Source organism: Eulemur rufifrons, chromosome 9 (assembly GCF_041146395.1).
Source record: "Eulemur rufifrons isolate Redbay chromosome 9, OSU_ERuf_1, whole genome shotgun sequence".
In the NCBI taxonomy this organism is placed as follows: Eukaryota; Metazoa; Chordata; class Mammalia; order Primates; family Lemuridae; genus Eulemur; species Eulemur rufifrons.
Window position 1 is genome coordinate 50052309 of NC_090991.1, and position 27823 is coordinate 50080131.

At 57.6% G+C, this 27823-nt stretch overlaps 1 protein-coding gene across 1 annotated transcript in view; it reads right to left on the minus strand.

Annotated features, from left to right (window-relative positions):
* Positions 1-27823, minus strand: part of SDK2 (sidekick cell adhesion molecule 2) — a 236487-nt gene that overhangs the window by 73441 nt on the left and 135223 nt on the right. Inside the window, exons 3-8 of the mRNA XM_069483167.1 lie at positions 26484-26590; positions 17271-17418; positions 11291-11424; positions 4567-4678; positions 2981-3171; positions 2762-2845 (exon numbers count right to left, since the gene is read on the minus strand). Coding sequence (XP_069339268.1) covers positions 2762-2845; positions 2981-3171; positions 4567-4678; positions 11291-11424; positions 17271-17418; positions 26484-26590 — 776 coding nt within the window. The remainder of the gene's footprint in view (positions 1-2761; positions 2846-2980; positions 3172-4566; positions 4679-11290; positions 11425-17270; positions 17419-26483; positions 26591-27823) is intronic.

A 27823-nucleotide genomic window follows, 5' to 3' on the forward strand; every position in this document is an offset into this window, starting at 1 on the left:
GGGCCGCCAGGGCCGGTTAGGCATGGAATTCTGGACTGGACAAACTAATTTCTCATTAGCTACCGCGGTGTCTAGCAGAGCTCTGGGAACCTCCGAGTGGGGACGGCTTCCCAAGCCCGCTGCACGCAGAGGTGACCGGGGGCTCCCATGCCCTCGGCCCGGCACGCTGCCCTCCCGGGCCTCCCCTCAGCCTCTCTGGGGGCTGCTCCAAAGTCACGTCCCCCGAGAAGTCCGCCACACCCTGCCCAAAGCAGCACCCGCGGCTCTGTGCCCCCCGGCTGCTGCCCCCCCTTCCCTGCACTCTCCCACCCCGACATCCTACGGCACCGTGTTCCACCCGCCCCACCACCGCTTCCCCTCCTGCCGCCATGTCTGCGGGATCAGGACGTGTCCTCCCATCGACAGCGTGTCGTAATTTAATTGGCAGCCTTTTTTCTTTCTTAGTGGTACATAAAATAATGGGGCATCTTTCAAGCCGTGGCATTCCCGATGAAGTGAAATAAGGTCTCTTTTCTTGTTTATTGTCCTGCCCACCTCCCTCCCCAGAATCTAAGTTCTGCGAGCAGGGATTTGCCTGCGCGGTTCACTCCGTCTCTCCTGCCTGCCCAAGAGCAGTGTCGCACGCGGGAAGCCTCCGAAAGCATCTGCGGCAGGCGTGAATGATCTTCGCCTTCCCCTGGCAGAGTCTCAGGAGGGGGTCATCAGTGTCCCCTCCGCGCGGCTCCCCGGGGTCATCAGTGTCCCCTCCGCTCGGCTCCCCGGGGTCATCAGTGTCCCCTCCGTGCGGCTCCCCGGGGTCATCAGTGTCCCCTCCGCTCGGCTCCCCGGGGTCATCAGTGTCCCCTCCGCGCGGCTCCCCGGGGTCATCAGTGTCCCCTCCGCGCGGCTCCCCGGGGTCATCAGTGTCCCCTCCGCGCGGCTCCCCGGGGTCATCAGTGTCCCCTCCGAGCGGCTCCCCGGGGTCATCAGTGTCCCCTCCGCTCGGCTCCCCGGGGTCATCAGTGTCCCCTCCGAGCGGCTCCCCGGGGTCATCAGTGTCCCCTCCGAGCGGCTCCCCGGGGTCATCAGTGTCCCCTCCGCTCGGCTCCCCGGGGTCATCAGTGTCCCCTCCGCTCGGCTCCCCGGGGTCATCAGTGTCCCCTCCGCTCGGCTCCCCGGGGTCATCAGTGTCCCCTCCGCTCGGCTCCCCGGGGTCATCAGTGTCCCCTCCATGCGGCTCCCCGGGGTCATCAGTGTCCCCTCCGCTCGGCTCCCCGGGGTCATCAGTGTCCCCTCCATGCGGCTCCCCGGGGTCATCAGTGTCCCCTCCGCGCGGCTCCCCGGGGTCATCAGTGTCCCCTCCGCGCGGCTCCCCGGGGTCATCAGTGTCCCCTCCGCGCGGCTCCCCGGGGTCATCAGTGTCCCCTCCGAGCGGCTCCCCGGGGTCATCAGTGTCCCCTCCGCTCGGCTCCCCGGGGTCATCAGTGTCCCCTCCGAGCGGCTCCCCGGGGTCATCAGTGTCCCCTCCGAGCGGCTCCCCGGGGTCATCAGTGTCCCCTCTGCTCGGCTCCCCGGGGTCATCAGTGTCCCCTCCGCTCGGCTCCCCGGGGTCATCAGTGTCCCCTCCGCTCGGCTCCCCGGGGTCATCAGTGTCCCCTCCGCTCGGCTCCCCGGGGTCATCAGTGTCCCCTCCGAGCGGCTCCCCGGGGTCATCAGTGTCCCCTCCGAGCGGCTCCCCGGGGTCATCAGTGTCCCCTCCGCTCGGCTCCCCGGGGTCATCAGTGTCCCCTCCGCTCGGCTCCCCGGGGTCATCAGTGTCCCCTCCGAGCGGCTCCCCAGGGTCATCAGTGTCCCCTCCATGCGGCTCCCCGGGGTCATCAGTGCCCCCTCCGCGCGGCTCCCCGGGGTCATCAGTGTCCCCTCCGCTCGGCTCCCCGGGGTCATCAGTGTCCCCTCCGCTCGGCTCCCTGGGGTCATCAGTGTCCCCTCCGAGCGGCTCCCTGGGGTCATCAGTGTCCCCTCCGAGCGGCTCCCCGGGGTCATCAGTGTCCCCTCTGTGCGGCTCCCCGGGGTCATCAGTGTCCCCTCCGTGCGGCTCCCCAGGGTCATCAGTGTCCCCTCCGCGCGGCTCCCCGGGGTCATCAGTGTCCCCTCCGTGTGGCTCCCCGGGGTCATCAGTGTCCCCTCCGCGCGGCTCCCCCTGCAGAGCTGCACTTGCCCTCTGCCCGAAGCCTCCGGCGCACGCCCGGCTCCTCCACCACCGGCTCTCACCCCGGCTGGGGCTGCCTCTGGGCTGGGCTGAATCCCATGGAGGGAGGGTGGGGACGGGAAAGTGGAAACTCCTCAGCGGCTCCCACGAGGGGAGTTTAGCCGGGAGAGTGGTCAGAGGAGACGGCGCAAAATGCCCGGGAAGCAGGCTGAGCTCAAGAGGCAGGTCTCAGGCGGGATGCGCCCAGCACCCACTGGTGCTGGCATTACGGTAACGTGACATTGTCTACACTCTCACATTACGGGCAGTTTGGGTCTGTCACCTGTCCTGAAATTACAGTGCTTTGGGTTCATTTGTACCCCTCAAGTTATGGTAACTCGAGGGCTGATTCCCAGCTGGAGATTACGGTGATTTGGCCTGTTGGGGTCCTGGTGCCCGCTCCCAGGCAGACGGACTCTCTGCTGGGCGGTGCGGCTTTGAGAAGGGGGTGGGGTTTAGAAACGTCCGTGGCGGGGCCGGGGGAGGCTGAAGGCCTGGCATCTCTGTGCCCCGCCGGCCACAACACCGCGTTACCTTTGGCCCGACAGGGGATGTCTACCACCTTCTCCATCTCCGCCGTGATGTGTCTCTCCGGCTCCTTGACAAACTGAGGCGGCTCTGCAGGAGGAAGGTCCGGGGAGGGGATCAGAGACATGCTCCTTTTGATCCAGCCACCGTGGGGGCCACCCTTAGGCCACTGGCTGAGCTGCCCCTAACCCTCAGGGGAGCCCCAGGAGCCCCGCCGTGCCTCACCCAACACGGAGAGGTAGGCTCCCCGGACCACGGCGGGGACGCTGCTGCTGCGCAGGACGGCCTCGCACTCATAGTAGCCAGCATCGCTGCCCGTGGGGTTGGGGATGGTCAGCCGGCGGTTGTAGTCGCTGATGCCGCCCGACAGCGGCACCCCATCCTTCTTCCAAATGATATGCAGCTTGATCAGGGGCCTGCAGGGGGCAAGCGGAGGTGGGTGTTCAGCCACAGGGACTTCCGGAGGCCCGAGGCCCGCCTGGGGTTGCACGCCTCCTGGCCACTTTCTAGATGCACGATCTCGGGGCCTCAGTGTCCTCATCTGGAAAATGGACGTGACTGTGCCTGCCCCCCGGGTGGGTGTGAAGATGGAGGCATTAAAGCAAGTGCAGCGCTTGGAACAGGGCCGGCTGCAGGGTGACAGCTCGGCTCAGCAGTGAGAGACGAGCGAGGGTGTGAGTTTGCCCCCTTCCCTCCATTCCCAACCCCTGCACCCCCAAACCCCCGAGGTGTGGTCTGCCAGGCATGTCTGTGCAGCACTGGGGGGAGCCCGGAGGACGGCTCTTCCAAAGTGGGCCTGTGCTGGTCCCACAGGGTGTCCAGCGGGGTCCCGTGGAACAGGGTCTGTGGCTGTGTGAGTTCGCAAACACTGGCTTGAATGAAGTTGGGCAGGTTCTTCCCTCAGGGTCTTCTCAGGGCCCGTCTCGGGCCAGGTGCACCCCGGCAGCCCCTCCCCTCTCAGAGGTGCTGCCACAGAGACACGCTTCCCGGGAATCCTCCGCTCCAGGGCACTTGGGATCATCGGTCTAGCGCTCCACCCGTCACATCAGTTTACCTTTGCTGAGCACTTACGAGTGCCAGCTCAGGCTGGGGTCAGCGCGCTGTCTACACGCCTTACAGGGAGGCTGGTGCTCAGCTCGTTCCCATTTCCCAGATGAGGAGACCGAGGCCAGGCACGGCAGTGAGCACGGGCCTCAGGGCGGCCAGCTGGTTTCGACTCTGCTATGGGCTGCCTGCCCTCTCGGGGCTTTGGGGTGACACCCATGCCAGGTGGTTGGTGGGAGAAAGGAGGTTGTCTGGGAAGGCACTGTGCCCCGTGCCTGCACAGCGAGCTCAGGGGTTGTCTAACTGTTTCCTGTGCAGGACAGGTGAGGGCTGCACACGGCTGGGAAGGGGCCGCAGTGGCCCTGACCCCAGGTCTGCCCTCCTGCCAGGCCCATACTCTTACCCACCATGGGAAGTGTCCCCCTCGCACACTCCCCCTTGCACACTCGCGTGCACACAGGGCTCTGCTTTGAGAGGCTGTCTGTCCCCCTCTGGGCTGTTCCCCGGGCCCCAGAGGTCCTGGGCTGATATCTGCTTCCCTGGAACTCTCACCAGGGCCCGGCCTCTAGGGGCGCAGAGAAGGAGCCGGCTCTGCTTGTGTACAGCAACCTTCTGCCGTCCCTCCTCCCCTTCCACGTGTCCTCATGTGACACGACGTCCGGCCCTTTCTGGATTGTGGCTGCTCTCCTCGAAGCCCACCGTCCGGGGGCAGCAGCGGAGTTAGGAGAGATGGAAGCTGGGGTGGGGCACGGGGGGACACCACCCACCTGGCGTTGGCCACACACTCCATGGTCACCTCCGAGGTCCCGGCCACCACGCTGGTGTTCTTGGGAGGGATGATGATGGTGGGCGCGATGGGGTCTGCAGGCCCCCCGACATCTGGGGAAAGGTCAGATGTTAGCTGGGTGCAAAGGTCAGAAACCTCATTCCTGCCCGGCCCCGTTAGAGGCTGATGTCACGGGAGACCTTTGACCTCATGGAGTGGAGCAGGTGGCCATGGGGCAGCCCCAGAGCTGAACCTCCAGATGCTGACCCCGGGACTATCTGATCCCTCCTCTTCCTCTGCTGACGAGTTGCCACACAAGTGTCCAGGGAGAGCCCACTGGAGACACTGCTGACCCTGACAGCCACCCCACACATCCTATAAGGTAGCCATCTCCTCCCTCCTTCACCACCCCGTCCTGTCCTGTTCTCTTCCAAATCCTTCCCTCCGCCTGGGTCTACCGTACTGGTTTAGTTCTTCACCATCCGCCTCCTCTCCCAGGACACAGACTCTCCGTGCCAGGTTGAATAATATCCTTCCCACCCCACAAATTCAAGTCTACATGGCAGCTGCAAGTGTGACCTTCACTTGCAAATAAGGTGATGTAGATGTCATTAGTTAAGGTGAGGTCGCATGGATCGGGGTGGGCGCTGGATCCAATAGGACTGGTGTCCTTATAAGAAGAGGGAAATTTAGACACAGACACACAGCCGGGTGCCGCGGGAAGACGGGATTGGAGTGATGTGTCTACAGGCCACGAGATGCCACGGACGGCCAGCAACACCGGAAGCCAGGAAGGGCAAGGAAGTGTCCTCCCGCAGAACCTTCAGAGAGAGTGTGGCCCGGCCGACACCCTGATCTCAGACTTCTGGCTTCCAGAACCGTGAGAGAATAAATTCCTGTTTATACGCTGCCCCGTGGGTGGTCCTCGGTTATGGAGGCCGTGGGAGACGGACACAGTCCCTGAGACAGGAATCTCACGGGCCTTCGCTGTGGACTGAATTGTACCCCACCCCAGTTCACATGTGGAAGCCCCAACCCCCAACGTGATGGTATTAGGAGGGGGGTGTTGGGGGAGGGCAGTTAGGTTTCCATGACGTCATAGGGGGGGCTCCCTTAATAAAATTAGTGTCCTTAGAAGAAGAAGAAGAGACCAGAGCTTGCTCTCTCTCTCTGCAACGTGAGGACATAGTGACGGCAGCCGTGTGCAGGCCAGGAATGGAACCCGCCCATGCAGGGGCCCTGACCTTGGACTTCCAACCTCCAGAACTGTGAGATCCTAACCGTCTGCGGCTCAAGCCCCCCAGCCTATGGCACCGTTACGGCAGCCCGAGCCGATGCAGACGGTCACAACGAATGACATCTGGCACATAGCAGGTACTCACGGACAGTTGTTAAGTGGACGAGTGAGTGGAACTAGAGTTGCCATCATACCAAAGCTAATAAGACCAGCTAATAATGACCAAAGCTAATAAGAATGTCCCATGAGTGGGTTTTATTGAAAAATAGAAAAGAGAAGGGAGAGAAGAGAAGAGAAGAGAAGAAGAGAAGAGAAAACAAAAGAGAAGAGAAAAGAAAACAAACACCCCAAACTCTCCTAATAGAGGTGGTAGCATTTCCTTTTATACTTTCTGAGATCTTTAAGAAGTGGCCAGGTTTTTATCTTGGCAGGTCAGCGTAGGCCCAGTATTGGCAGAAACTCCAATATTCCCTGTGCATCTGCTCCACGGCTCCTGAAAATACAACCTCTGAGGGCTTTTACTCTCACGACAAATCTGTCCAGTTGGCACCCTTCCAGAAGGTTCCAGAGGTAGCAGGCCACGAGGACATGCAGGGCCAGGGGTGAGAGTGATGGGATGTCCTTTACGGGGCGGGGGGAGGGAACTCTGGGCCCCCTCGGTCAGCCCCCAGGCCGGTTTTCCTGCTTTGACTCCAGGCCCTGCTGGAAAAGGCCCGGGAAGAATGGGAATAAAATGTAAAAAATAAAGTAAAATGAAGGGGAAAGAAAGGAAGCATATAAAGCAAAATAATTGCAACAATATAAAAGCCTCATGTAGGTGCCATAAAGAGCGATCGGATTGAAAGCTGCTGATATAGCTGAATCCATAAAAGTGTGCTCTAAGTTGTTTATTACATGCGGGGTGCGCAGGTACCGCGGCCCAGATTAATGGGGCATGCGGAGGAGACAGACAGTTAGAGCCCGAGCCGGAGCGCCGCCCGGCGCGGCCAGGTAAACAGAGAGCCCTCGGGAAGGCGAGCTCCGGGTTAGAAATACGAGGGCTGCCCTGGGCTCCGGCGGCTCGCTGGCTCCGGGAGCGATGGATGGCGGCTGACACCCAGCAAGAGACCGGAACATGTGCCCAGGCCCAGGCGGGAGCCTGCAGGGCCCAGGGCAGGGGTGCTACAGGGGCCTGCGGGGTCAGGAAGGCCTGGGTTCAAAGCCTGGCCCTGCCCAGGTGTCCTGGTCACTTCATTGCCAAGCCTCAGTCTTGCCAATGGCAAAATGGGAATAAAAATCAGGACCTCTCGGGGCTGCGTGGGTTCAGCCCCGGCTCAACAAGTCTTTCCCGGGTGAGTGCTTGGCCCGTGCCAGGCTGCATACTGGAGAGTCCCCAGTGGGCGAGATGGCAGGGGTCTGTCCTCACAGAAGGCATCTTCCGGGAGGGTGTCAGGTCAGTGCTGACGGGCTTGGGGAATTAAAGATGCGTGTGATGGGTGCTGGGAAGGAGGGTCCAGGTGGGGGTGGCTAAGCTGGCCTGGGGGAGTGCAGAGTGCCTGGCACACAGTAGGTGCTCAATAAATGACAATCTCTCCTCCTGGGGATTTGTCTGCCTGTGCGGGGGTGAGCTCTCCCCACCGTCCCAGACCAGGTGATGAACCAGAGGCCACTGAGGGTGGGGTGACAGGCCGTGGGGGCCTCGTGACCGAGGGAGAGGACACCAAGGTTAAGCCCTCCAGGGACCAGGCAAGGCCTCAGGCACTTCCTGGGACTGGGTCGGGGGACGGCTTCCTGGCAGATGCGAGACTCAGCGCAGCGAGAGGAGGAAGGGCTTGCACAATGGGAGCACTGCGTGAGTGAGGGTGTGGGTGCCATGCTGTGGGGCCCGCAGAGCACTAGGATGGACAAGGGAGCACATCCGCTGGGCAGAGGCGATGGGTCCTGGCCACATGCTGCCCCTTCCAGGAGAAAGGGCTGATTGGTGACAGCCCTTTTCCTGGCTGAGCCAAGATGTGTCCTCAGAATCTTTCTTAACACAGTGTATACAATAGAACAGAGCTGGCACATGGGAGCAAACCCACTTCCACTGGGAGAGGTTAGGTTAGGGCCAGATTGCAGAGGATCTGTAAGTCCGGCTCTGGGCTGGAAGTCGCCCCAGGTGGGTACGGTGGGAACGGAGGTCAGATGGGAGGACAATCAATGGGGCGTGGGGCTGGGCTAGGGCTGGAGGGAGACAGAAGGGGAGGAAGGTTTGGAGACGGGGTAGGAGGAAAAAGGGAGCCCGGGGGGAACTGGCTTTCAAAGAAGGGAGGCTGAGGGAGAGATGGCGGCAGGACGTCTGAAGGCGACGTTTAGAGATGCGAGGCGGGGCCCGCTGGTGACGGGGACCTGCAGCCTTGTGTGCAGGTGCCCCAGGTGAGAAGAGCAGGAGGTTGGCGAGATCCGGGGAGCCAGGGGAATGGGGGAGAACCGAGGGCCGAGAACTAGACCGGGGGCTTGATCACTTCGGCGGAGGAGGAAGAAGTGACGGCGGCAGGAAGAACCTCAGGGGACGAGGAGTGTGGCAGCAGGTCCCGGACGCTCAGGGAACAGGGGCTGCCTGGCTTGGGGGCCAGCAGAGCTGGGCACCCAGGGGGCAGGGCAGCCGGTGGGAGCCCGGATCCGGATCCGGGTTTGAAGACGGAGAGGGCAGTCGGGGAGGGAGACAGGGGGGAGCTGACGGAACGGGCTGCTGGTGTGAGCTGGAGGCAGAAGGGACAGCTCGGGGTGGACGGAGGATGGCAGGGACGGCCGGGGGCAGCATGGACCCACCCTCCGCAGGACACGCCTACGGTCAGGAGTGCTCTGCTGGGGAGCACGGTGCTCAGTGGTCTCCTGCTCTCACCAGGTTGCTTGGTGACCGGCCAGGGTGGGGGCAGCCCGACCAGGCTCAGGCACCAAACACAGGACACAGCCTCATTAAACCCATGCCCTGGACAGAGGCTCAAGCAGGGACAGTCCTTGAAGCCGAAAAGGACAGGATGGCCTAGAATAAAAGAGTCTGCAGCCGGCAGGGGGTTCGGGGGGACACTCTCTCTACCCAGCTCACATCTACGGGTGGCCCCCAGGACTGCCAGCCCTGCCTGAGCCGGTGGCCGAGATCCGGGGCCTGGGAGGAGGCCATTCAGGTGACTCAGCCGCTCCCTGCCATGGCTGGAACTGAACCCAGCGCAAGGTGAGTGAAGCTTGCTCCAGCCTCAGTGGGATCCTGGGGCGAACGGGGCCCCAAAGGTCAGCTATGAAAATCCCAGGCAAGCCCAAGCAAAGTGGGGAGCATCTTCCCCAGGAGCTCCTGCCACGGACGGGGCTCTGGGGTGGGAGGGAGCACAGGGCGCTCCCCACATGGGGACCAAGTTGGATCCTGCTGCCCTTGGAAGCTTTGCATAAAAGCCACAAGGGTCATCTACCGTGAGCCATTCTCTGCGAGTCACCTCGGCATCCCTCTACAGATGAGGAAACTGAGGCTTAGGGACCACGTGACTCCCCGGGCCACAGGTGCCGAGAGTGGTGGGGCAGGGCTGTTGGCCACGCCCCTCCCCTCACAACACCAGGCCACGGGCCACACGTGCCTGCTGTGCTCATGGAGTGTGGCTGCTGCCCCTTTGATTTAATGTCGTTTAATTTTAACTCATTTACATTTAATTAAGAATGGATCCCCAATTCAGTTATTAGAACACCTTTAAGCATGTGCAGAACAACTTGCGCACACGACTCTACCTTTTCAGCTATAAATTTCATGAAATCTGGATACAGATCACGTATTTCAGAAGAAAATTTAACATCCGGATTGAGATGTGCAGTAAGTGTGAAATACACAGGATTTCAAAGGCTTCAAAGTATGCAAAAAAAAAAAAAAAAGAAAGAAAGAAAAAAATGTAAGATACTCCATTAATATTTTTTACACTGATTGTACATTAAAATGATAATATTTTGGTTACGTTGGGTTAAATAAAATATGTGAATAAAATGAATGTCATCTGTTTCTTTTTACTTTGTAAAAAATGGGGCTACTGGAAAACTTAACATTCCTTCTGTGGCTCACATTCTATTTCCATGGGACAGTGTGGGGTGACCACCTGGGTATGGAATTTCTAGGAGCTGTGACAGTCAGGGTGAGGTCATCAGTGTCACCCTGAGCGGAGGGCGACTCCTGGGGTCACTGGGCTTGCTCCTTCCTTCCCCACTTCAGGGGGGCATGAGGGGTAGGAGGAGGGGTGCAGAGGGGGGAGAGAGGGAGGGGCGCTGGTGGCAGGTGCAGTGGCACCTGCTCTCACAGGTTGGCTGGCAGGCAGGCAGGCTGGGGGATTTGTGTCAGGGAGAGGAACAGGGTTGCGAAGTGTAGTCACTCTTGGGAAGAGAAACGAGCTAAAAATCAGCGGATTCTGCTCTCAATTCAGCAGGAGCCGGGGTATCGGGGCAGGAGAAGCAGATGAGTGGGTGAGGCTTGGGTGGACGGAGGCGGGCAGAGGGGCCCTGCCGCCCCCTTGGTGCCAGCTGGAGGGCCTTCTGGGCACCGGCAGACAGAGGCTGGGATCAGAGGAGGGGCACAGGAAGTCCCCATGCTGTCCACACCTTCATCTTGCCGCTGACGGGCGCCTACCAGCGCCATCAGGGATGATGAATGAGACTTGCTTTGGGAGCAGGCGTTGTACAGATGTGGAGGGACGTGAACATCTGGCTCCCCCAGCTCCAGCGGCAGCTCAGCTGCTGCAGGACGCTCTGGGCTCCCTCCCGGGCCACCCGCCCCACCTTCTCTGTCTCAGGGATGGAGCGTGGAGGGAGGGTCTAGTCTGGCAGGGAGAACCGGGCCATGGTGGGGGGACATCCCAGCATCTCATCACTGCAAAGAAATCTGGCTCCAGTCCCAGCCGGACAAATGTCTCTTTGTCACAGCACACTCGAGGAGTCACCCCTTCACATGCATCTCACTGGGCCCCGAGTTCTCCTGGGGAGAGCTGTGCCTCCCTCTCCCGGGGAGCTGGGGGTGTCTGAGGATGGGTGGGGGGCACTTTTAGGCAGAGGAGGGACCGTGTTCCCATTAGTGGGGACCGCCTGGCTCCGAGTAGAGACGGTGCTTTTTATGTGCCAGCCGCGTAGAGAGAGGCAGTTAGTGTATTTCTTCAAAAACAAGCTCCCATCTCCCCATCACCCCGGGGCTCTCGCGGTCGGCACCTGAGCACCTGGGGTGGCTGGAACCCACCACGCACAGGCTCTCTCGCCCTGTCCCACCAGCCCTCGGTCTCCGGCGGCCCTGCCAACAGTCATGCCAAGCGCCCCTCTCCCGATGCAGCACCGCAGACGTGTCGTGGGTTCCAGGCTCGGCCCCTCCCCGTCCTCTCTGCCTGGGAGGGCCCCTGCCTCCCGCCCCCCATCGCCTGCCGCTCCGTCTTCCCAATAGCCCCCTGGAGCACCATTCCCGAGATTTAATGACCCGCTCGGTGACGGGTGCCAGGCCCTGCCGCTTACTTACTCTCCACGGCGAGAGTGATGGGCTGGCTGGTCTTGTTATCGCCGTTCTTGTCATTAACAGCCTGCACGTAGTAGCGGCCGGCGTCGGGAGCCACGGTTGACAGGATGACAAGGGTGTTCTCCAGCGTGATGGCTCTGGGAAGAGGAAGAGGATTCCTCTGACAGGGGCCCGAGGGGAACAGAGACCCAGGGCGGGTGGCCTGCCCGTACCTCCTCCCAGCCACCTACCACTCTCCTTCAGCGCAGCCTTTTGACTGGATCCAAATTTTACAAAACAAGTCCTTTTAATGAGGGATTTAAATGAAGCTTGGGTTTCGTCAAGCGGCCACACTTGGGCATCTGGAGGGCCACATGTGGCCTTGAGGCCGAGGGTTCCCCACTCTGGCCTACATTGTCACCACGTTCAGTTTGCAGGGAGTCCCCAACGTGATGCTGGCACTGCCAACCAGGCCCAGATACAGCTCGCTCACTTGCAGAGGTTGAGACCGTCCACGCGAGGCTTCCCCAGCCCTACGCCAAGGCTGTGCCAGGAGCCTTCCACGCACCCCTCGGAGTTCTGCCCTTGCCATGTCCTGCCTCCATGGCTGTGTGTGGTCACCTCTGGCTGCGTCATGAGTGTCCAGACATTGAAGGAACATTCTCAGAATGAAGGAGTGGATGACAGTGAATGAATGAATGGGTGGCAATGGATACAGAAATGAGCAGGGCCATCCCAGAATCGGTGCCCTAACCCTAACCCTAAACTTGCTTAGATTGAGTCAAAGGCCACGAAACGGACTTCTGGGGGCCTGTCTCCCTCCAGTCCCCTCTCTTGGTGTCCACCTCCGACACTGTCACCAGTGTGGGCCCGGAGGGAAGGTGGGCTAGTGCAGGGGGTGCAGGGACAGGCCTTTGTCCCAGCCGGTCCCCATGCTGGGGTCCCATCACACAGGCCAAGCCACCAGGGAGGGGAAACGGGCTTGTCTGAGCCGGAAGCTGGGCGCCCCACCAAACGTGGGTGCAACGGCTCCCAGAGAGTCGCCCACGCCGGCTCTGCCCGTCCCCTCCACCCCCCCACTCTCCCGATGACAAACAAAACCATTAGTTTGTCAAGTCTATCTCCAGATTTTAATGTGATGTGCCCGAGACAGCTGTTAAACATCCTTAATGTTAGTTTAACAAGGACAAATCCAGTTGAATTCTTTTCAAATTTTCCCATTAGGTGAATGTCTCAGAGTTTTAAACAGGCTCTCAAATAAACATCCCGCTAACGCTTCTCCAGCCCGGCTCTCCCCCAGCCCGGCAGCGCTGGCTTGTTCCGCGCCTGGTTTTGGTGCTTCACACACGAGAGAGACGAGACACACCGTCTGGGGGGCTCTGGGAAGCGGGAAGGTAAGCCGGCCGCCTGCAACCCCTGGGCACCCTAATCATGTCCAGTTTTTTGTTTTTCAGGAGAGTTCTTTTAACTTCCAGCTAATGAGGAGATAGAAGGTGGGGCCAAAGGCAGCTAAAATATTCCAAAAGCTGCAAAATGGGACAGGGATAGTGACCATTTCTTCATGTGGGAGTCTCCTTCAGGGACCCTCGTCCTTAGCACGTGGGGGTGGCCAAGGGCTGGGGGAGGCTGGCCTGTGGGTTCCCCCCACGCAGGGCTCTGGTGGGTCAGGGGTCAGCTCCGGAATGCGGCGAGCAGCCTCCTCCATGGTGGGCTGCGGTTTCCTCACCCGCGAGAGGGTGGAAGGGGAATTTCACTGGGATTTCCTCCAGCCCCGAGGGCGAGGGATTCTGATTCTGTTGCTGCTTCTCTGTTCCTTCCCTGTTTGGCCCAAGGCAGCCCTGCAGGCTGCTGACTGTCCCCCCAGCCCTGCCCTGGCACGCAGCCAGCTTCAGCACCGAGGGGCACCCCGTGGGCGGCAGTGCACAGGGACCACGCCGCTGCCATGGCGCAGGGGAGCAGGCTGAAGGAGCCTCTGCTGGGCTCACTGGGCACGGCGTGGCCCATGTTCCAGGTCACCTGCCTGTCCTGGGCCCCTTCTGGCCCCTTGAAGAAGGCCCCACCTCCAATTTCTTCTCTCCTGAACCCGGAAGGCTCCTCACCCCCAATTCTCCCCTTCAGTGCGATATTGTGGCCATATCATGGTTGATCCTTCTAGGTCAGTGGTTCTCAACCAGGGGTGACTTTGCCCTCCAGGGGACATTTGACAATGTCTGGACAACTTTTGGTCACCTCAGCTGTGGGGATGCTACTAACAGCTAGCAGTAGAGGCCAAGGCTGGGGCTAAGTGAGCACCCTGCATCCTGCCCGGGAAAGTGATCAGGCTCCAAACATCAAGTGGGCTGTGACTGAGACAGCCCGTCCCAGGTGGAGTGGCGCCTCCAGCTGGCAGAGGTGGCCCAGCGCCCACCACAGCCCAGGCTCCCCTTCTGTAGAGGGGAAGCCAGGGACACGCTGGGGCAGTGAGGCTGGGCTGGTGGGACACGGAGCAGGGAATGCGCACCCTTCCAGGCCTGGACCGAGAGCACGTCCTGCAGGACCCTCAGTCCTCGCTCTCCCTCTGTCGGAGCAGGACAACGTGCAAGGCCTGTGCCCCCATCAGCCAGGGCTCCTCAGTGACTGTGTGGAGGGGGCAGGACTTTAAATGGACAAGAAATCCACTGCTGCAGCGTTCGGTCACTGAGGGTTGGGGTCTATCTGCTCTGGCGGCCAGCACAGCTTAATCAGCTCCTGCAGAGCAGCACCTGGACAGGGACCCACAGGGCCTGGGTTCGCGTTCCCCATGCAGAATGGGACAGGAGGAGACAGGCCGTGACCTGCCCTCCCTGTGACCCCATCGGGTGGTTAAGGACGCTCGCTGGGTGTCCCCCTCTGCAGAGTGACTGTCCCCTTGATAACAGTCCTGGAACAATGCCCTACAGCACTGCCTAAGTGCACATGGCTATTTCCGGCACTCAGCAGGGCTCCTAGCCTGCTGCACCCCAGCTGCACCTCGCTTGGAAAGACGGGGAGGGGGAATTCTTGGGGGGGGCGTGGCCAGCAGGGCTCACCTCCCAGCCAGAACCAGGGCTCTGTGTCTCAGCCGCAGCCGGGTTCCCTGACCAGGCCCTGGCAACCCCTCTGCTTGGCCTCACCCCGCCCCGTTCCACCTGCAGCCCCGCTTCCTCGGTTCCACAGGCCCCAAGTATAATTTAATTACAAATAAAATAAATCATCCTAGAATGTGTACAAAGCCCCCAGCATGCATCTCTATGAGGAATCTTGTCTCCTTTTCAACAATGAGCCCCGAGCTGCTAATCCCGCCCCGCCCGGCAGTGAGAGCAGCCCTGGTAGATAGCGGACCTTCCTGCCCTGCGCACCCCTCTGGCCAAGAGCGCTCGTCAGATACGTATCTGTGACACGCACGCACCAGGGACTTCGCTTCCAGGGGCACTTTGCACTCAGCTATGCATATTAACCTGCTGTAATTGCCGAGATAAAACCACCACCATGGTTTATCGCGTATCTGGCAGGAGTGTTGTGGTGGCGGGCAGGGCGTGGGGGTGTGTGGCCGGGAAGGTGTATGACTGTACGGGCCAGGGTTGTGCTGTCCTGGTGCCTGGTGCCGGAGGGTGTTGGGAATGACAAGAGGGTGAGGACAGAGGCCGGGAATGAGAAGAGAAGCAGAAAGGTGTTAGGAAAGGGGTGATACGAGTGGGCTAGGGAAAGCCCACAACTGTGGGAGATGAGTGCCAGCACGCCCCCTCCTGCAGCCATGGCAGGCATTGCCAATCGATCATGATGCTCTTTCTCATGAGTCTGGACAGGGCCTCAGAAACCTTCTCAACACAGTGTTCCAGGCACTACCAATCCACTGGCTTGCAACAGGGCATGAGATAACCTCAGCAAGGGAGCTAGGAGGGTGCTAGGACTTGTCTACCTGTCCAAGCACCTGTGTGGTAGAGCATCCCCCTTCTATGACATAATCTCAATATCCATGTTTAACGTTAACCATTCTTTGCTGGTTTTATTGAACCTTAGTTAGGCCTAAGGCATCACGGTATGACTCACACAGCCTGAGCCCACCTGTTCACCTGGGGCGCTCCTTCAGTTCTTCACCCGGCTCTGTGTCCACGCCCTTTGCCATGTGGCTTTGCAGGACCTCTCACTCAATGGGCGGAGGCTATTTCCCTGTCTCTTGATTCTGAGTTCTGCCATGTCTTTGACCAATGGGATGTTAGCAGAAGCTTGAAAAATGTGTTTCTGCTTCCTCGGCTGCTCCTGTGCAATTGCTGAGAGGATGTGCTAGGTCTAGCTGGTAGGAGGATGGGGCAAGTGGAGCACAGCGATCACCCCAGTCACCCAGCACGAGGCCTGTCTGGATCAGCCAATGGCCAGCCAGCCCCAGACAGCGAGAGAGCCCAGCCCAGACCAGATAAACCAGGCAAGCCCAGCTGAAACCATAAGACTCATAAGAGACTTATGAGTAGACTCATAAGAAAAATCAATGCTTATGGCTTTAAGCCATGGAGCTGTTTTGTTATGCAGCATTGTTGCGGCCGTAGATGACTGACGCACACTAGGACAGCGGTTCTCAACTCTGGCTGCGCATTGGAATAGGCTGGGGAGCTTTTAAAACCTCCCATGCCCAAATTCTACCTCATTTCAATTAAATCAAGTGCCTTAGGATAGAACCCAGAGATCAGTATATTTCAAAACTCCCACATGATTCCAGCAGGTAGCCAGGTTGACAGTCACTGTACCAGGACTAATTTCTGCACGAGCACAATCACTTCATCATGTCCGTGTGCCTGTTCTCAGGTGTTTTTCCCATAAACAAGAATCAAAGCCCCTGACTCTGGCGTTGGCAGGCGGGAATCAGCTCTCCCACTTACCAGCTGTGTAGGATCTGGCAAAGTAGTTAAACATTTGGGAGCCTCACTTTGTCAAATGGGGATAAAACCAGCCATCTCACAGGGTTATTATGAGGTCATTCATTCAACAACCACTTTTTCAGCAGGTGCTCTGGGGACAGGAAAGAGAACGAGACTGAGAGCATCTCCTCCCTCGTGGCGCACAGCTGTCCCGGAGGGGAGGGGAGGCGCAGCGTGCCTGGCGCAGTCTGCAGGACAGAGCAGCCACTCAATAAACGGCAGCTGCTATTATTACGGTGCTATTATTATGTTGTTGTCGGTACGCTTTTTTCACCAGATTTAATGTTCCCCAAAGGCAAGAACTGTGTGCATCTACTCCTCCACTCTTCACAGAGACCAGGACTGCTCCGTCCAGCCTACAGGCAGCCCGAGTGGGTCAGGAGAAGGTGGTCTTCGGAGAGCAAGGGGAGCGGGAGTTGGGAGGAAACCAGGCTGGCTCCTGACCCAGGGGGCTCAGGAAGGAGGGGCAGGTGGGTGTATCCCGGGAGGAAATGCTTCGCCCCTCGACTTCTGGGGTGTTGGCTGCCACAGCGACCCCGGGGGGCACACAGAGGGGTCCTTGTGAACACTGAAAGGACTGTGTGTTTCCCTGCCCTCGGCTTTCCCCGGCCACACCTCCTCCCTGCAGCCAAGACACACACAGCTCTCACAGCCAGCACACACCAGTGGAGACGCCAGGGCTGCCTGGCTGCCCGGGAAATGCCAGCACCTTCCATGTCCCCTGGCACTGCTGGCCTGAGTCCTGGGCCTGTAGCCATGGTGACGGTGCCTTTGTATGTGCCTGTGTGGGTTTGAAGTGCTCTGGGAAGCAGATTTATTCTCCAGCTGAGTGTGGAGGCAACGCCCTGGGATTCCCCAGACGGGGACCCAGCGTGGGTGGCAGGTCCCAAGCCCTCGCAGACACATTCTAAGAACGCCCCTCCGTCAACCAGGCTTCCATCGCCACCCTGGAAGTCCCCCATCCGGCTATGTCCCAGAAAGGCTGACGGGGGCTTCTGCAGGAAGCCCCCTCTTCCGAATTTGGGGGACTTTATCTGGCCCCACACCTTGTCCCCCAGGGAGGCCCCCTCCCGACTCGAAGAGTGGGCACTCACATGCGGCTGCTGGGCGGGATCTTGCGGCCGTCCCGGAACCAGGTCACCTGCGGCCGGGGGAAGCTGGCGATGCGCGGGGCGCGGATGACCGCTGCCTCCCCATGGGACACGCTCTGGTGCTTCTCGCCCTCCTCAAAGCTGCCCATGTCTGCAGGGAGAGAGCACAGGCAGGGGTCAGGGCCGGAGGTCAGCCTCAAGGTCAGCCTCAGGAACGGAGTGGTGGCTGCAGAAGGAACAGTCGGGGCAGAGAGGATGACCGTGGGGAAGGAGACACCTCTCTGGGAGGCGGATTAGAACAGCAAGTAAAGTGTGTCCGTGTCCAAATGACTGTGTGTCAGAATCACCTGCAGAGATAAAAAATGCTGATGGCAGGCGCACCCCCAAGGCTTCCGACCACCCCACCTCAGCTATCCTCTAACCCATCCTAGGATGAGCCCGCACCTGGCTCGCCGGCCCTGTGTGCGGTGAGCTTTCAGACCCTGACTCACAGGCCTTAGCTTCCTCGCTCCCCAGCCGCCCCTGGGTTCTTATTCTCAGGTGGGTCTCAGGATGCCCTGGGCCTTGGCAATCCCCCAGCGGCGCCCCACCTCCCCTCCTCCCCTGGGCATGGGAAGGCCCTGCTTCAGTGCACCTGGCTCAGAGTCCCCGATTCATGCTCTGGACCCACAGGTTCTGCTGCCTTGGTGGCCTTGCCCAACCTAACGGTTTGACCACGGTCTCTGTGTAAATGACTCTTATGTCTCCTGCTTGGGCTCTGCTCTCGGCTCTGAGACCCAATTTCCAACAGTTTGTTGGGCATTTTGGTCAGGAGTGTCCTCTGTCACTTCCCTGCCAAGCTTGTCCTTCTTCATTTTTGAGACAGGGTCTCACTCTGTCGCCTGGGCTGGGGTGCAGTGGTGTCATCATCACTCACAGCAACCTCTAACTCCTGGGCTCAAGCCATCCTCCTGCCTCAGCCTCCTGAGTAGCTGGGACCATAGGTGCGCATCACAACGCCTGGCTAATTTTTTTATTTTGTGGAAATGGGGTCTCGCTATGTTGCTTAGGCTGGTCTTGAGCTCCTGGCCTCAAGCGATCCTCCTGCATCGGCCTCCCAGAGTGCTGGGATTACAGGCATGAGCTGCTTCTTGCATCTGTAGTTCTGTTAGTAGCACTCTTCCCCACCCCCAATCACCTAAGCCCAAACCCTTGGAATCTTTGGAGGCACTTCCCTTCCGTGTCCCCCACAAAGTCCTTCTGCTCTTCCTCTGGACTGTCACTGTCATTTACTGAGGCTTCTCTGTCCCCTCAGGCCTTGCCAATAAGCTGCCCCTCACCCCAGCTGCGCAGACCTCCAGCATGTCTCCTGCACCGGATCCCTTCCCACCCCTCCGACACCTGTTCTTGAGTAGCTTTCCTGACCACAGGCTGACCTGCCTGGAGCCTCTGGTATCTCCCCATTGCCCGGAAGAGCCTAAACTGCCCTGCTTGGATTCCAGGCTCCTCCCCAATCTGACCCCAACCAGCCTTTCTTGCCTGGATGCCCACACCACATCCTGCCACCCTGAGTGACTCACACCCGCCTCCCCACTCAGGGACTGCATCTGCTGGGCCCTTGCCTGGAATGACACCAGAACAAGCTGTGAGTCACCAACACACCACGATTCCACAGCAGCCTGGAAGGATGCAGTCAGTAAAGTGTTTCAAGAAACCAAATCTGCTGTTAGCTCCTTGTTCTAAACTTAGCAGGCAGCGTGAGTGTGGTGGTATTGCCTTGGAGTCTTTGAAACCTGAGTTCAAATCCCAGTTCGTTACTTACAGCAACAATGACCGTGGCTAAACCTTTTGACTTTGTTGAGCCCTAATTCCTTCTTCCGTACAAGGAAGTTAAGAAGAGTACCTCTCTCGTGGGTTGTACGGAGGATTTCATGAGATAATATGTGTGTGTCAGGCTGTATCCCTCCAAAGACGGCTGCATCGATATTCTGCTACCATCTCACATGCTTTTCTTACAGTGTGATTGGCACTGCTCTCACTGAGAGGCGGGCCCTATGTTCCCTCCCCTTGAATCTAGGAAGCTTGTGACTGCTCCACCCATAGAATGTGCTGGAAGTGACCCTATGTGACTTTCAAGGCTGGGTCATCAAAAGAATACAGCTTCCCTCTGGCTTGCACTCGCCCTTGGAATCCAGCCGCCATGTTGTGAGGAAGCTCAATCTAAGCCGAGCAGACACGGGAACAGCCCACAGGGAGAGGAACCGAGGTCCGCAGACCACAGCCAGCGTCAACATTAGACATGGGAACAAACACGTGGGCCCTCAGATGACCTCAGCCCCAGCCTTGGAGTCTCCCAGCTGGGGCCTCAGTCATCACAGAGCAGAGGCTTTGTGCACAGAACAGCTGTCCCTGCTGTGTCCTTTCTGGATTCCACGATCACAGAATCTGTGAGCCTAATAAATGACTCCAGTGCACCATTATATTTTGAGGTAATTTGTTACACAGCCACGGAAACTGGAAGGGTATGTGAAAGTGCTAAAAAATATATCTAATATTTGTGGTATTAAAATATTAGAATCTTATACATTTTTCACAGTTTAGTTTAAATATCACCTCCTCAACCAATATTACCCCAAACTGTGCAGATAGAATTGAAAAACAAAGACTTACTGAGCACTCGCCCTACGTCAAGTTTCTTTCTAGGTAGACGTCACATGCCTTACCTCATTTAATCCTCACAATAACATGACAGGCTCCATTTTAACAAATATACACTTGCGGTTGTTTTAAAATTTCTATTACTCGGCTCTGTCTATAAAAAATTACATCAATGAATCACATTGATTTCAGTTCTTAAAATAATTTTATCTATTTAAAAAAACTTTTCACAGAACTCAGAAGATATATTTGAACAATTTAAATCAATTTTATGGTAATAGTGTTTCTTTCTCTTCTCTCTAGTTTTATTAACTCCATTTTGTTGGTGAGGAAATGAAGGCTCGCGTAGACAGCGGGGCTTATCTAACGGTACCCAGTCAGGCCGGGCCAGGGCAGCCTTCACGCCCACCCTGCCTTTGCGTTTCCTCCCGCCTCTTCCGTGACTCATATCCTGCATAAACATTCTGCACGCACATCCTTTATCTCCTTCTAATAGACGGTGGAAGAGGCAGTTATATTCCTGAGCACATCTTACAAGACACCTGGCCCCACGCTCTGCACACAGTAGTTTCTCTCTAAATCCCCCACTGCTGTCATTCAGCGTCTCCTTTGAGCTCCTCTTTGGGTCAGGCAGACTCCGTGGTGGGCACTGAAGGAAGACCTGGTCCCTGTCCTCTTGGAGCTTCTAGTCTGGTCAGTGAGACAGACATAAGCAAACCACCCCACACGCAAACGTCTAGTGACAGACTGTGACAGCTGCTGGAAAGGAAGGAACCGGGCTCTTCATGAGGGCAGGAGCAGGAGGACCTACTTCAGACTGGGAGAGGGGTGAGGCTTCTGTCGAGCCGAGACATTCGTGCGCAGTGGGTGCTAGCTAGGGGTGTGCGGGGGTGTTACGGTCTGGAGGGACGGAGCTGTGTGAAGGCCGGTGTGGGGAGAAGGAGTGGTCAGAGGAAGTAAAAGAAGGCTAGTGGGGTAGGGCCAGGGGTTTGTTCAGTAGATGGATGGATGTTTGGATGGATAAATGGAGGGACGGATGGTTGGATGAATGGAAGGATGGACAGGCGAATAGAGGAAGAGATGGAGGGATGGATGGATGGAGGAAGGGATGGATGTATATTTATTTGTATGTTTGGGTGGTGGGATGGCTGGTTGCATATAGGTATGTATGTTTGGGTGGTGGGATGGCTGGTTGCATGTAGGTGTATATGTTTGGGTGGTGGGATGGCTGGTTGCATGTAGGTGTATATGTTTGGGTGGTGGGATGGTTGGTTGCATGTAGGTGTGTATGTTTGGGTGGTGGGATGGCTGGTTGTATGTAGGTGTATATGTTTGGGTGGTGGGATGGCTGGTTGCATGTAGGTGTATATGTTTGGGTGGTGGGATGGCTGGTTGTATGTAGGTGTATATGTTTGGGTGGTGGGATGGCTGGTTGCATGTAGGTGTATATGTTTGGGTGGTGGGATGGCTGGTTGCATGTAGGTGTATATGTTTGGGTGGTGGGATGGCTGGTTGTATGTAGGTGTATATGTTTGGGTGGTGGGATGGCTGGTTGCATGTAGGTATGTATGTTCGGGTGGTGGGATGGCTGGTTGTATGTAGGTGTATATGTTTGGGTGGTGGGATGGCTGGTTGCATGTAGCTGTGTATGTTTGGGTGGTGGGATGGCTGGTTGCATGCAGGTATGTGTGCTTGCATGGTGGGATGGATGGTTGCATGTAGGTACATGTGCTTGCATCGTGGGATGGATGGAGGCAGGAAGGGCACAGCTGGCCTCAGTCCAAGTTCTGCACTTGACTCTTTCCTCCACTGCTCCCTCCCAAAACGTCCCTACCTCACCGTGGCTCTCAGGCACCCAGGCCCTCCCATTCTCTCCAGTCTGCTTTCTCAAATGTGCTTCCTGGCTCTGCTCAAGGAGCCCTTAGCCCGAGCAGGCCATGTATGTGTATGTATGTATAGATACATGTGCCACACACACAGCCATGTATGTACTAAACTGTATCAGCAGACAGCACAGGAGCACAGGCCAGAGGAAAGGAGGCCCTGGTGACCGAGATGGGGGTCCAGGCTCCCCGGGGAAAACTCATCCCCCCGACGGTGGGAAGAGTTAAGGGTTCACCGCATGCACTCCCTAAAGCACGTGCCTGCCAATACACCACGTCCTGCCCTGCAGAGCTGATCCAACTTTCCCAATAAACTCCTCCAAGAACAAAGAAGGGGGCCTGGGGCACAGCTGGATGTGGCCTAAAAATTATTCCTGATGAATCTGTCATATCTTAAAAGGTCTTGTAAAGTATGCCTTCCACTTCAGAATATATTCATTGCTTTTATGTATTTATTTAAAAAACACTTTAAAATCATGAAATATGTCATGCATACAAAAGAGCAAATATAATTATATGTATAGTTTAAAAAAGAAGAATAAAATCAACACTCCTGTAACCACCACCAGCTTAAGGACTAGAACATTAACCACACCTTGTCCCCCTCCCCCACGCCCCTCTGCACTCGCACCCCTCCCCCCAGAGGTCATTTCTGTCCCGCATACTGTGGCAATGGTGCCACTTTTTCAAGTTTCCTTACATGTCCATGCGTCCTTTATGGTGAATTTAGTCTGTTTTTAAACCCTTTATACCTGGGATTATTCTGCATGTAATCTGGAGCCTTCTGTGATTTGCTTTTTTGTGCAACATTGTTTCTTGGAGCTCTACTCAGATCCTCGAACTCAGTTGAGTCATTTTCACGGCTGCCTGGAATTCTGTGGATCACAATGCACAGTGCTACCGCGCACGTGGCTAAGAGAGCTCTAGGGTACGTGCCTAAAAATGGAATTGCCGGTGTAGGGTATGCACATGTTAATTTTAATAATAATGCCAAACTGTTTTCCAAATTTGTGTCAATTTACACTCCTACCAGCAGCAGTGTGAGTTTCCGCCAATACTCAGTCTTGTTAGACTCTTTGGCTTTTGCCAATCTGGAGGGCACGGGATGGTATTTCATCATGGTTTTATGTGTTTGTGTGTCACGGAAACAAGGCTCCTCCCTGCAACCAGGTCACAACATGCCTCTGCCCTCAACCATCCATGACTTCTGTCTCGTTCTGAGTAACATCCAAAGGCTGACCACAGCTCAGAATGCTGCCATTTGTCCCCAAGCTCCCTCCACCTCACCTCCTTCCAGTCTGTGCTCCAGCTACTTGGCCTCAGACAGACACCCAAGTTCACCTCAGGGCCTTTGCACTGGCTGCTCCCTGGGCCGGAATGAGCTGCCTTCTGTCTTCCCAGCTTCCTTTGAGACTCTGCTCAACATCAGCTCCGAGCAGCCACCCTCTACCGCCGTATCCATAAGACCCCTGCATCCCTCTCACCTGCCTTCATTTCTCTTTATAACACTTAATTTTTCTTCACGGGCCTTATACATTACATATTATATTATATATTCACTTTTTAACTTTTGTGTCTCCTGCTTCTTTCCTCTTGGGCAGGGACGTGTGTCTGGGTTTTGTGCCCTGCTGTGTCCTCACTACCCGGAACAGAGCTCGACGAGTAGAGGGCGTGACAAATAATAGTCGTTTCATGAGAGATTTCAATATTCAGGTTAAATCGGTGCTCCAGAAAGACACAATAATGTTATCTTGAACTGCGGCATGGCCCCTAAACCTTCCACAGTCAACACTCACACCTTGGATTGAGGAGTAAGAAAAATAGGCCTATGGGTGGCATTTTAGGCATCAACCCCAGCCTATGTGACAACGGGCTTCTATCTCCTCGAGTACCATTTTGTATGAGTGGCAGCCAAGCTGCCTGGTGGGAGGAAACCCCGCCAGCCTCCTGGAAGGGCCCTGGTCCCTGCGGCGGGTGGGTGGGTTTGGTGCTGGAGTTGGCGGTTCCATGTCTGGCCATGCGGAGGAGGGCTGGGGCGGGTGGCCTTGCCCAGGTGAGGGGAGCACAGAGGTGCCCGCAGGCCCTGGATGTGGGGAGACACTGGCCCAGGGAGTCTGTCCCCTCTGCAAGGCTCTCCCAACCCTCCACACCGTATATCCCGCTTGTCGAAGGCCAGAAATTTATGGGGACTTAAAAAATACAAAGAGACTCCCGGGGTAGGGGCAGGAAGGGCTGGGGAGGGGGAGATGTTTTATTGACTTCCCCTTAATTGCTGTAATTAAAAGCATGTAAAGGATCCTTTTCTAACGACTTTGCCATTATCATTAGTTGTTAGCACAGCTGCCTTATTAATTTCTCATTAGAACCCGACTCACAGTCCTTCTTTGGGAAGGGGGCTGGGGGCTGGGGTGGGGCTGGCCTGGCTCCAGGATCCCCCTGGAGAACTGGCTCCGGAGCCTGCGACACACCCTCCCACCCTAGAGGCAGACAGCCGGGGAGCGGAGCCGGAGGGATCTGGAAGTGCCCATGCACCAGGGTCCTACCAAAGGCCTCTGCCCACCATCAGGGCCCCCTGCTCACCCTGATACGGGCCTGGTCCCACTCCTCCCCCAGCTTGGGGCAGGAGGACACCGTGGGTCTGGCCTGGTTTCCAGGCAGTGCCCCCCACGCCGGGCCTGCGTGTGTGTGGGAAGGCGTGTGTATAAGGTGGCGGGAGACGGGGTGAGTCTAGGGCTCGTGGGTCCCTATCGCAGCCGGGGAAAGCAGCATTTCAGCCACGCAGACACTGACCTGCCTTCCTTTCTTTTGGTCAGCAGAGCCGACCCAGGGGAGACTGTTACCTCGACTCCAGAAGGTTCCTACTGTTCTCCTGTAAGCTTAGAACAGACCCCTCACCCCTGCCCCCACAGCCTGGACTGAATGGTGCTCTGGATGGTATTTCCAACCACACACACATGTGCGTGCACACACATACACACGTGTGCGTGTTCCCTCCTGCACACAGGTGAGCAAAGACACAGACCAACCCAGACACACACATCCATACACATAGCCAATACATGCATGTGCACACACCTGCACATACTCTCTTGCACACACACACGGACACATACAATGCATGGGCACACATCTGCACACACTCACACACATGCTTACAGCAGAGGTAGGGTGGGTGTCGGTTCTTTCAAACACGCAGGTGAGAGGCAGACTGACCCAGACACACGTGTGAGCACACGTGCATGTGCGCACACACACAAAGATCCACTGGCACAAACTGCACGCCCACACTCATTCTCTCCCAGACACACGTGAACAAAAAGGTAGACCGACCCGGACGCGCACATTTGCACACCCCCTTGCACACACACACACACACACACACACACGCATGCAGTCCCCTGAGAGCCCCAGCCCCCGCCCCCCGACTCTTGGCGCTGACTGAAGGAAGCTCTGAGGGAGTCCTGCAGCCGCTGACAGCTGCCTGGAATCCATCATTTTAATTCAGGGCTTTTCTGCTCCTTGGAGTAAGTTGAGTTGCCGTTAGTGCTGATTTATGGGGACAACCCGTCCTCCACTTTTGATTATGGTTGTTTTCCATAATTATTATAAACACTCCTTGCCTCACTTGAGATTTTCTTTTAGATTTCTCACTGCATTTCTCTTCCAGTAGCAGGCTCTCTCCTACCCCAACTCAGAGGTGTGCCCTGTGGGCTCCAGATGACAGACAGGGTGTCCTTTTGTAATAAAGCAAAACTCAGGGTTCTCTAAGGATCCCCACATCCCCACGTGCCATAGTGCAACCTCGGACTTCTCCCCCTAAGAAAACCCAGAATGAAATAGTCCACAACGAGCCTCATTTCTAGCAGACGGCAGTGATTGCAGGAAGGGGACAGGGCTGGGAAGGGACACTGGGTCGTGGGGGAGGGTGTTGGTGGGCGCTCTCGGGCCCTGGTCCCTGAGACGCCCCGGGTCCTCCTGCAGCGGCCCTCCCTTCCTTATCGGAGGAGGATCTGCTGGGGTTGGCGGCTGTGACCCTCACGGGCCCAGTGAGGGTCCCCCGCTTTACTCTCTGCCACCGGCCCTTCTGGGAATGCCCCTTCACCATCCTCTTCTCCCCCTCGAAGCTACAGTACCCACTGTGAGGCACCCCCGGAGCCCCCTGAAGATCACGGGGACCCCCAGGCTGTTGTCGCCCCGGGGCTGGGCGAGTTAGAACAGTAAAGGCCGTGGGGGCCCTGGGAAGTCTGCGGAGTGGAGAGGTTCAGGGTGGCCATTCTCAAGGCCCCCGTCCCCAAGTGTGAGGCGGACCCCAGAGGAGGTGTCAAAGCAGGTGGCAAGGCTCCCTTTTGAAAAACGAGTCAGCTGGTCCCATTTAAAGGGGACCAAAAAGGTCACTCTCATGGGGAACGCAGAGCACCATGGAGCCCTTAACTCTCTGTCTGTGTCACGGGGTCACCAGGCCAGCAGGTACTGATGGCACTTATCCGCTGTGTGACCTTGGAGAGCGCCCGCAGCCTCTCTGGGCCTTGGTTCTACTAACTGTAAAATGGAGGCGTTGGCCAGACAGGTGGGGAGGGCCCCCTGGGCACCCAGCCGGTGTGGACGCCGTGGCCGGATCTGGCTGCACCCAGAGTGTGGACCCTGCGGGCCCTCTCCTGCTTCACGCCCGCCCCTGCCCGGGCCCCGTCGTACTCACAGGCCACCTGGACCTCGGTCTGCCGCTGCAGCAGGGCCCCCATCCGGTTACGCACGATGCAGCGGTAGAAGCCAGCGTGCGTGCGGTCCAGGCTGGTGATCATGTATCTGGGGGACAGACGAGACAGCCGGTGAGCAAGGCAGGCAGCTGCAGGGGGCAGAGGTCAGATTGGGCTCAGAGGTCAGGGGTCGCCAGGCACCAGAGAACTCCTCACTCTCTGGCCATGTCATGGGGTCACAGAAAGATCCTTCTCAATAGGGGGGTCCCTCCCAAAGGCAACGAGGCCTTTGCTCAGCCGCCCAGGAAGTGGCCTCACTTTCCCAGGGACAGAGGTGCTGTGTCCGGGTCCTTGACCCTGTTGTGGCCCGGCCTCCCGGGGCCGTGTCGGCTCTGCCAGACGCTGCTGTCCTCCCCTGCCTGTGACTCACGTGACTGAGAAAGGTGGGGGCTTTGTTTTTAGGCCTTGCACAGGACTGTGCTGTAAATATTAACTGAAACGGACGGAGGTGACAGAGGCAGGGAAATTTACATGTTTCCCCAATGCTCGGCATCATTCCTTCCTTAGAATCACAGATAGCTCCACGCAGCTTGAGGGGGAGGCAGGGCCTTCTGAGCGAGCCAGGCGGTGGCCTGTCAGTGTGGGCAGGATGCACCGCTCCCCGCCGGCCCCTCAGGAGCCGCTCCAGGAACACCTGTCCCCCAAAGAGCAGCAGAGTGTGGTGTGGGGGGCAGGCAGCTGGAGAGCAGGTGTGTGGTGTACTCGCCTGGCCCAGAGGCAGGGCAGTGAGAGGAGGGTCTGGGTAGAGGCCCTGGGGGCCAGGGGCGAGTCCCCTGGTTCTCCCTCAGCGGTCACCTTTCCCGTCCCTGGGCAAGAGTCCAGCAGGGCCCTCAGAGGAACAAGGGGTTTGGGTGCCTGGGATACCTCTCTCCAGTCCTTGGGCATCCTGGGGTTTGCCCAACTGACTTGGTGGACAAGTTCATTGCCGCCTGCCCCTGGGATATGCCAACAACATACCGACCCTGGCATGGGGCAGCCTTATCCCCAGGAGTTGCCAGTTTTGTCTTACACGAGCTCTGGCCAGGGCCTAACCATCATCACCATCATCATCATCATCTTCCCAATGCAGAAACGACAACTCTCCCTTTCTGAGCACCATCTCTGCATCAGACACTACAGTCCTTTTCCAACATGTCTTCTCTCCGCACAGAAATTTCCAGATATTGGATACCATGGACCAGTAACACTTAAAAAAATGGCGACACAAGACTCTCAACTTTTTCCTTTGCCAAGATTATTAAAACCAGCCAACCAGAAAGCAAACAGACCATCATGCAACAAA